The 10,122-nt window shown below is 34.8% G+C and overlaps 1 protein-coding gene across 5 annotated transcripts; it reads right to left on the bottom strand.

Moving 5' to 3' along the window:
• Nucleotides 1–1,063: 1,063 nt before the first annotated feature.
• On the bottom strand, nt 1,064–8,915 carry LOC145103140 (NEP1-interacting protein-like 2). Of its 5 annotated transcripts, none has more exons than XM_079040682.1 (6): nt 8,410–8,910; nt 7,799–7,974; nt 1,942–2,025; nt 1,733–1,864; nt 1,404–1,539; nt 1,064–1,321 (listed from the first exon to the last, which is right to left on the bottom strand). In XM_079040682.1, the coding sequence occupies exons 1-5, from the start codon at nt 8,504–8,506 to the stop codon at nt 1,417–1,419; spliced, it is 612 nt and encodes a 203-aa protein (XP_078896808.1). In that variant the 5' UTR covers nt 8,507–8,910; the 3' UTR covers nt 1,064–1,321; nt 1,404–1,416. The 5 variants fall into 5 exon arrangements, with proteins under 5 accessions (XP_078896808.1, XP_078896809.1, XP_078896812.1 ...); XM_079040683.1 differs by having other exon boundaries at nt 1,064–1,309; nt 8,410–8,909; XM_079040686.1 differs by having other exon boundaries at nt 1,064–1,563; nt 8,410–8,915.
• Between the last annotated feature and the right edge of the window lie 1,207 nt (nt 8,916–10,122).

Raw genomic sequence — 10,122 nt, forward strand, 5'->3', positions numbered from 1 at the left:
ATAAGAAAGCACCAAATTATTAAAATAATAGTGATGTATCCCAACAACCAATCAATGCCACCTAGATTCCAACCATTCTTGGTCCATATCAAGCATGGTAGAGAAAAAGAGACGCACAAGTGATATAGAAATAATTTGGAACTCTGATTAAAAAGATATGCACATATAAACACAAATATCGAGTTAAGCATGAATCAATTATTGTTCAAAACCAGGTGAAACCAACCTAGACATTAGAACACAAATATAACCCAAGAAACTTGAATAAATAGGTAAAGAAGAAGAGAGAAGACTTACAATGGGTTTTAAAGGAACAAAAACAACAAACAACAATGTAATTTATCGTTAAAACTAGCAACCAAGACTATTATTAACAGTGGGGACAATAATGGTATCCAAATGCTAGAACCACCACAAAAATTTAGATTGCATCGTTTGCACACTCTTGAGGTTGAACGTGAGCTTAATGTTGACCGTTACAAATAACATAATAGTTAACCTTAACGTTTACTCTTAAGAGTATGATGGTGTATGACATACAACTCCCATGGATCGATTAAGAGGATCGATGAGAAACCAGGAACTGAGGAAAATCCTTAGAATAAGAACCAATGACCAAAAAACCACACCGATCTACAAAAATCTACAACAAACAACCGAGGTCAAACACAAGAGACCAAAAAACTAGCCAACACCGATTTAAACAGATCTACACAGATCGATGTAAATCAACAAGATCTAAACATAAACCCTAGTCCAAATACTAACTCGATCTAGTTAGATCAAATGCACATCACAATCTATATGTAAAACATGTAAGACATAACTAATCCTAGCTCTGATACCATGTTAAGAAAGTTAACGAAATATAACATTAAGAATTACCTATTTATTAAGAACTAGTTGGTTTTCAAGAGACTTACAAATAAAACCTCACTACAATCACACTCTACACTCAAATATTTAATAGAAAGGCTTAGAACAAAATTAGAAAAGATTACATATTCTATCAGACACAAATATGACAAAGATTGAAACCCTAATCTCTAAGAACAATGAGAAAGAAAGGAATGAGAGCTACAACTTGTATCAGTGAATATAACCCAAAATGAACACAATGACACATTAAATACATTGGGCAAATACTACGTACACCAGGTAAAGTATCAGTTCAAACATGGGTAAAACCCATACAAAACCTAATTTTCCAACCCACATAAGGTCCACATGTTTGATTTACTTTGTAAGAAACAAACCGCAGTCCCTATACTTTAGTAAAACTTTAACTTGACCCCTTTATTATTACAATCTGCACAAAATACTACATGACACAAAATATAACCAAAACAAGTCCATTTATGATACTCTTGCAATAAATATATAACTTTCAATAATGTTGTCACCTTGAACAAAATCTCATATATGTTGTCGACAGATGGGGCATGAGCAATGTCGAGTGAACCACTTATCTACACAAGTCAGGTGAAATATGTGTTGACAGTGAGGCAAACTCCTAGCAATTTCACCTACTTTGATATCCTGCCATAGTCATTCACATACTTTCTGTTGGTGTATTGTTAAAAATTTGATGTTAGTTCATGTACTAGTTTGCGATGTACATGAAATAAAGTTTTGAACTTTGTGATGTATACTTAATAAAACTTTAAGCTTTGTGGTATATATCGAATAAACCTATGAATTCGTGATGTACAAATTTAAGGAGAAACATAACCTCCAAACATATTGGGCAACATATAGCTTGAATCGGTTTAATTTCATCTGACATCCGGTGCCATGGCAAGCATCTCAATGAATCCTCTGACAACCCTTTGTAAGTTACTTCAACAAGACGCACACTTACCTGCTAGAAAAGTTTGATAATGTCTGGAATATATGATTGTAAATTACATAATTTGTTAGCTTTTTCTTCTAATTATTTACCTGCAAATGATTTGCTGTTAAAACTTCAGGTAGAAAATGTAGCTCTGACAACCTTCCACGAAGAAGCTCCTCCATGAAATTTAACTATAAGAAGTACATAAAAAATAATCCCATATTAATCTTGCAGGTGAACAAATATGAGAAGCAAAAGTTCTATTTTTCATCAACTAAAAGCGTACGCATCTTATCCAATAATCCCATATAGATTATATTGTAGAAAAAATTGCAAAATGGTCCCTATGGTATGCATTTTTTCTGAGGTTTAGTCCAAACCTCAAATTTTTTGGCTTTGTGGTCATTTTGAGCTAGTTTCGTTTTGGTTTTAGTCCCTCGATCAACTAAAATGATTGTAATACCCTTGGTGTATTTATTTTTCATTTTTCTTAATTTAATACTTATTTATCTATTTTAATAATTAAAAAAAATATGAAAGGATCCATTTCTCTCTCTCTCTCTCTCTCTCTCTCTCTCTCCAAAAACCATCATCAGTTTGTGTTCTTCATCTTCTTCCCCCTTTCACCGAAAATCGTATCCACCATCATAATCTGTTTATGTAGATTTTTTACCACATGAATTTTATGTCTAGTAAAACACATCTGTCTTACACATACAAACACCAAGAACACATACACAAACACGAAACCAATGTATCATTTATGAAATTAAAAGGTGTTCTTGAGAGAAAGAAAGAAATCCAAAACTGATGAACATACACACTTCATATCCACCCAAGAACACATTGACATAAACATTCACACACATTGACATAAACATTCACCATCAAGTAATGTCTTCTTTCTCTAAAATCAAACCTTCGGACCTTGATGAGTATGTGTGTGTTTTGATTATTTAAACATGTGTAGGTGCTCATAAGTAGGAAGAATTTGATGATGAAGATAGAATATGATGATTAAATTTTGAGAGAGATAGATTGAGAGAGAGAGAGAGTGCCTCTTATTTTTTAATTATTAAAACGAATAAATAATTATTAAAATTTTAAAAAAATTAAAAATAGAAAATAAATACCCAATGGCATTAAAGTTATTTCAATTTACCGAGTGACCAAATACGCAATGAGACTAGCTCAAAAGGACTATAAAGCCAAAAAATCAAGGTTTAGACTGAACTTCAAAAAAAAAAAAAACCACAGAGATCATTTTTGCAATTATCAAAACAGAAGCAAGACAAATGAAAGCAATAGTACGTATGGTGTGTTGGGTTTAATCTTGACAGGTGTGACAACCCGAAATTTTTATTATGCACAACATTTCCATTCAATAGAAGTCATAACAGTTTCTGGAAACTTTCAAGCTTTTTGGAATAAGTTTGAGTATTTTAGGATTAACAACTTTGGAGATATCAGGAGAGAGGATGCCCTAGGGTTTATTGTGCAACAATAAAGTCCCGATACATCAAAAGTTTAGAGTTTACGGCCTAAACAAGGAGTTTACGACCGTAAACCCTAAAGGAAAGTGGTATAAAGGTGACACTTAGTTATTTTTATCATTTTTCCAAAAATCAAGATCCAAATCTCAAACTCTCTCAAGTATCATCCAAAGGATTCTTCAAGATCTTCATCTAGTAAGTGTTTCTAGCCCTTTTAAGTTAGTATATCACTTAATCTAGTGATTTAACACACTTCTATCCATGAAATCTTTCTAAAAGGTTGATTCTTCAAGTTTCACCAAGAACACCAAGAACACACATTAGTGTTCTTGGACTTTTGGACCTTTTCAAGCTTCTAGATTGTAAGTACTTCTATCCTAGAGTATGTTAAGGCTTGCTACACTTCTTTACATAAAGAAAACACCATTGAAACCCAATATCAAAGGTGTTTACGGTCCAAGAACACCTTGGACCGTAAACCCTAATTTAGGGGCCAAAGTGACCCTAGTCCCTTCACAAGCTTTGGAAACTAGTCTAGACTCATTTCTTTATATGTTTAGGACTTGAAAACATCAAAATACCATATTACATAAGGGTTTACAGTAGTAAAACCAAAAGGAAATGGTCTTAGGGCCGTAAACTCCTCAAAGGAGGGAAATGGTTCCCTAATCACTTCCAAAGGCTTAACCATCAAGTAGAAATGCTTCTAAAGGACTTGTAGGGCTTCAAAACAAAATATGGTCAAAGGAGCATGAGTTTACGACCGTAAACTCATGAGTTTACGACCATAAACTCAATGAGTGATGGTCACAAAATCGTAAACTCATTTAAGGGGGTTTCCTTGAAGCCTAAACTCAATAGCAATGTCCTACAACACTTAGATGCAATCTTTGGGACTTATAACACTTATATAAGGTGTTTAGCATGTCCTAGGATGTCTTAACTTTTTTGATTAGTTGTTTAAAGACTAATTGGATACATATATGTGTCATTATATGTTAACTAGGATCCTTGTGTGTGCTCAAGTCTTCACTTGACCCCTAGCAATCCTGTTTCACCAGTTCATCCATACCACTCACTACAGGTGAGTTCATACCCCTTAAATTGACCTTTTAAATGTTTTTAAATGCTTTTATGGGGGGGGGGGGGAATACAAGTTGAACAATTATAGTTATTATATCAATCACATGTGATTAATAACTACCAAACAAGTGGTTTTCTTACTTTTCAAACTATTTTGCTTCAAACTATTTTACAAACTCTTCTGTTGTCAAATACTTTTACTTAAACTATTTTTATACTTTTATATTTTCAAATGCATGCCTAAGGATGTATAGTTATATAAGTAATGTATAAAGGACTTAGGAAGGCTAGCTCGCTTTATCTCCTTTTCCTTGTTTGGATGTGGCTTTAGGGCATCGGGTATCCGTCCGAAGGTCGTCTAAATATTAGTTATATATTATGTATACATATATAAACATAAAAGTTCTATCAGCCAATTCAATACCCTTGGGTAGCAAGGGCATACATTCATGATTATACGTACAAGTCAAATTACTAGGAAACTACGATAGGCGTAGTTTAGGAAGTTACAAATACTATTACTAGAACAATGAATCATACAAAGAGTCAGTTCATTCATGAGTCAATACTTTCTAGATAGAGAGAGAACACACATTACAACTAGTACACACAGTACATTTCAATACTTGCTAGATAGAGAGAGAACACACATTACAGCTAGTACACGTAGAACATTACAGTACATACAGGCTAGACAGAGAAAGAACACACAATACAGCTAGCACATACATTACATATACATTCATGCAGTTATGTGAGCCATTAAACGGGGCATGACACTACCTTCCATGACCATTTTTGTATCCAGAATCTCCTTAATTGGGGAGCGTATGAGTTTGCTTATAGATCTATACTGGATTGACTATCCTACACCTTGTTGCTCGCTACAGTGGGACTTGCAAGTCTACGGGTGCCAAATGTCATTTCTTACGGCGTCTTACATCGACGTTTTACTAGAGTCGGTAGCAGGATACAGGCCGATCACATGTTACTTTAAATTACAATTGGTTTAAGGTAGTTAGTACAACAATAGTTACTTATTACAATACTACAGTACTATATTATTTCCCCATTACATTCACTTCGTGAACATTCACACGATGCACGGTAATGTAAAAACTATATTTTTGGTTAATGATAGTCTGACTTAGGAAAATACACACTCTTACAAGAGACACACACAAATACTAGATACCTTGGTAGAAGGATACTTTTAGTAGGAAACATAGGGTTTTCTAGGAGGGTAAAAAACATCTTACAAATACTTTCATACAAATTCAGACACTAATATACTTATGATCTCGCTTGCTTTAAAGTTGATACTCGCTTTCAAAATAACTTGTATTCTCAGGTCACCAGTAGACATGTACATGTGCCAGGTTTTGAGAAGATGGAGTTCGTTCAAGACTCATTTTTTATTTTGATATGTATTTTTGGTGTCTATATAACTTGACAGAACACACTTGTATGAAATTATATTATTAATACAATGGATGATGTTGTTGCTTGTTTACTACTATTCATTGTTGTGATACTGTACATGACGTCCTCCGCCCCAGAACGTTTCTGCCGTTCATGGTTTTGGGGTGTGACAATAGGTTATTTTAGTTTAGTATTTAATTTAGTAATTGCATAAAACGTAGTAGGTCATGGGTTGAATGAGTCATATGGACCAAGTCTTTTGGGTCTTTTAGATCCGTAGTTAAGGTGCTAGAAAATAGTAAACGTGGGATTGTTTTTGTTTGGAGTCGTTAGGTTTTTGTAGGCTATAAAAGCCATCTATTTTCTAAATAAAGTTGCAGTCGTATGAGTTACAACTACTCTTTCTCTTCATCTTATTTTCATACGTAATTAAACAATACATTGTGCATTGTTTGAGAGGGAGTTGAGGGCTTGTGATTCCAACAATTGGTATCAGAGCTTAGGGGTCGTTTAGAAGAATCAGGTTTGAGAGTCGGTGTCGAGAGAGTAGGAGCAACCCTTGGCTGCAGGGCTGAGAATGAAAGAAGACGATGGTTGCAGGGGATGAACCAATATATTGTTGCTACAGTCAAGACCGCCAGGCAAGAAAGAAAGAAAGAAAGAAAGAAAGAAAGAAAGAAAGAAAGAAGAAAGAAGGAAAGAAAGAAAGAAAGAAAGAAAGAAGAAAGAAAGAAGATTGTGACATGCAACTTGTTGGTTGTTGCTTTCTGCAGAAAGAAAGAACCACAGAAAGGAGGATCAAACGAGGGTGGTTCTCAGCTGTGGTGTGTTCCGGTTTCTGTTGTGGTGTTGATGGCTCACAATGGTGTTGACAGATGAAAGTTCGGTTGTGATTGTTCAATCCGGAGATAGCAGAAAACGACTGTTGATGAAGAAAACAAGCAAGTAGGTCGAAGCAACAAGTGTGATCATCTTTGAGGATCAAAGAAAGAATGAAAGGAGCAAGCCTGATCATGTTTAGCATAAACTTGTCATATGTTTGAAGGCAAGAAAGAAGAAGAAAGAAGCAAGAGCAGTCACTTTTGATCAAGGAAGAAAGAAAAGAAGCAAGACACAAGCAAGAAGGGTTGTCGCATAGTCTGTAGTAAGTAGCAGGCAAGACAATCATAGCAAGAAGAGAGTTTCAGGTTTGTACGTAGCAAGTGGCAAACGAGAAACAAAATGCATGAGACATCAAGAAGTCTGAGCAAGAAAGAAGAACTGCGTGTTCTTAAGCAAGTAGCAACATTGAGTCACAATGATTCAAATAGCAAGAGAAGTAAGATCAAAATCGTCAAGATTAAGGGGGTGAATGTTGGGTTTAATCTTGACATGTTATTTTAGTTTAGTATTTAATTTAGTAATTGCATAAAACGTAGTAGGTCATGGGTTGAATGAGTCATATGGACCAAGTCTTTTGGGTCTTTTAGATCTGTAGTTAAGGTGCTAGAAAATAGTAAACGTGAGATTGTTTTTGTTTGGAGTCGTTAGGTTTTTGTAGGCTATAAAAGCCATCTATTTTCTAAATAAAGTCGCAGCCGTATGAGTTACAACTACTTTTTCTCTTCATCTTATTTTCATACGTAATTAAACAATACATTGTGCATTGTTTGAGAGGGAGTTGAGGGCCTGTGATTCCAACATGGTGTAGCTTCTACCGTGTAGGCAAGGGCGGATGCATAACTCAAAAAGTTTGCATTACATTGTAGTAAGTTAGACCATCTAGTATTTTTTTTATTGTAATTTTAGAACATAGAGTACCCATAGTCTTTTTTGTATTAGTAGTATCTACCTAGATTAAAAAACCTTTATCTTTCATGTCTATAACTGTGTGTTTGTGTGTGTATGTTTTGTGTTACTGATTTTGCAATTCAGTGTTATCATGAATTTTATACATCTTGTGTGAATTATTTAGATGTGAACCAACCGTTGAGGAGTTCGGTATGCCAGCAAGTCCTTGACGCGAATAAGCACCTAAAGCCTCCAAAATCTCGATAGAAAGAACAGCCCCAGCAAGAGCACCGAGTCCAGCTCCACGGAGGGCCCCACATTCAGAAGCTCTACCCGCCACAGCACCAGTGATGGCACCCACCAAAGTCCCTACTGCAAAATAAAGTGGCTTTTATAGAATTTAAAGTTTTATGGTTTACTTGAAAGTTGAAACCACTTATATCCAGTCACAGTGGTGTTTTTTAAAAGAAAAAAGAAAAATCAACGTGCGAGTTCTTAAGTTTTATGAAATATTGCATTTAGTCTATTACATAGAAAATGCTGCAAACTGAAACGGCCATGAGCTCAAATTCCAAGATTAAAGCTAACAAAGGATTATCGATTCAGCATCAAGCTCATCATAATTCCATACCGAAAATGATTAGCAAATCTTAAACTCAATTAAGTTCTTAAGTTTGTAAAAGTCGATAAAAAGAAAAGAAAAAAACTGGTACTTAAAATCAAGAGTTAACCAACTTTATTACAAACAGTCAAACAATCCAAGTATAGGACAAAGATATCATTTACCATAATGAACTAATAACTTACAGAAGGTCAAGATACCGGTAAGGGCACCGGATAGAGCACCAGAGATCGATCTGGGGATGAAATTATGAAGCCTAATGTCTCCACTCACACCTTCCATTTAGTTCCGATGGTTTGAGTTTAACCTTAAAAAGAATTATCAAAGAAAATGGAAGTTTTAATCTTTGCAAGAGATCTATAGACAAGAAGTAACACTGTAACAGTCGTGCGTGAAAGAAAGAGAGAGAGGCTGATGTTGGATATGAGAGGAGAAGAAGGTCGCGAAGGGGACGCTGCTTTGTAAACAATTCTCCCACGTTTATTCCCTTGCCTTTTTTTTAATCATCACATTATTTGCTATTATGTCACCGGATAACGAAACCTTTTTATATTCAAAAAAACCACATGATGTGGGATAGAATGAAAACAAAAAACGATGTTTGTTTTAATGGTTCTTTGCTCTGCTTTTGCAATGCGTTCAAGCCTTCAAGGAGAAGGATGAGGAATACTGATTTATTTCTTTCTACGAATTTTGCTGACTTGCATGTTGAGAACCAAATGGAGGCAATAAATGAATTAATTGGCTATAATTGTTGATTGTTTTATTTCGTTTTTCGGTAAGTGCACCTCACACACCAACACAAAAAGGTTGAGGCCTACCTCTTTAAAAAGAAAACTGATCCAACTTTATTCAATGATTAGATATAAAAAATTTGAAAGCGTTGGGGGCATCCGCCCATGCCCACAATCCATTACAAAAAGAGACAAGAAAATGATAAAAAGAAACAAGAACCAATATCCCCTATATATTTAAAATAAGTATAAGTTTATTATATTTGATAAACAAACTCTCAACTACTTTTAACTCAATTTCTTTTTCATTGGTTACAAACGTTCCAACACACTCATTAGAAATAATTTTAAATTTGAATCTCCAACACCACCACTCCCGCTCGAACGCTCCAGCGTAATAGCATGACGGAAGAGTTATCATCATAAATGATTATGCAGCATTGTCCCTTCTTTTTTCCACCGCCATTGGGGCGGACCTAATAGGTGTCCCGGTGTGACACCGACAACACCAACTTTTTCTGTCCGTAGTGGAAAATTTTTTGATTTTTTGATTTTTTATCTACTTTTTCTACATCGGCAACACCTATTTCAACATCGGCAACACCTACTATGTATTACTGCGTCCGCCCCTACACCACAATCGTCACCGCCACCACCACCACTACCACCACCACATTTACGACCAACCGACCCCACCACTACCATATCTGTCACCACTACTTCAGCTACTACCACTTCATCCGCCTCCAACCATCATAATCATAGATGATTAATCACTTTGCGAACATACATATGTATATAATCATTTGTGATTGTATATATATATATATATATATATATATATATATATATATATATATATATATATATATGATTTTACCTCTCTGTCATATAATCATTTATGATTAGTCATATCTCGTCGTGTTTGTACACTTGAGCGTTAGAGCGGCATATCAAAAATATGTAGATGATGTTGAAACTCAAAATGTATATTTTCATCATAATCTCAATGGAACCATCATATATATATATATATATATATATATATATATATATATATATATATATATATATATCATGGTTGCAGAAATTGGGATTAATCGTTTGGCGTTCTCCAACCGTCGAGGATTCATTAATCGGAAATTTATGATTAATCGGGTTTGG

This window comes from Lactuca serriola, chromosome 4 (assembly GCF_051521515.1).
Source record: "Lactuca serriola cultivar US96UC23 chromosome 4, Lser_US96UC23_V15, whole genome shotgun sequence".
NCBI lineage: Eukaryota > Viridiplantae > Streptophyta > Magnoliopsida > Asterales > Asteraceae > Lactuca > Lactuca serriola.

Excerpts from the sequence above, each read along its gene's own strand:
- LOC145103140 (XM_079040682.1), bottom strand. The coding sequence starts at position 8,506 with ATGGAAGGTGTGAGTGGAGACATTAGGCTTCATAATTTCATCCCCAGA. Across the intron at positions 7,975-8,409 it reads TACCGGTATCTTGACCTTCT|TAGGGACTTTGGTGGGTGCC; the intron begins GTAAGTTATTAG and ends TTTATTTTGCAG. Across the intron at positions 1,865-1,941 it reads TAACAGCAAATCATTTGCAG|CAGGTAAGTGTGCGTCTTGT; the intron begins GTAAATAATTAG and ends AAACTTTTCTAG.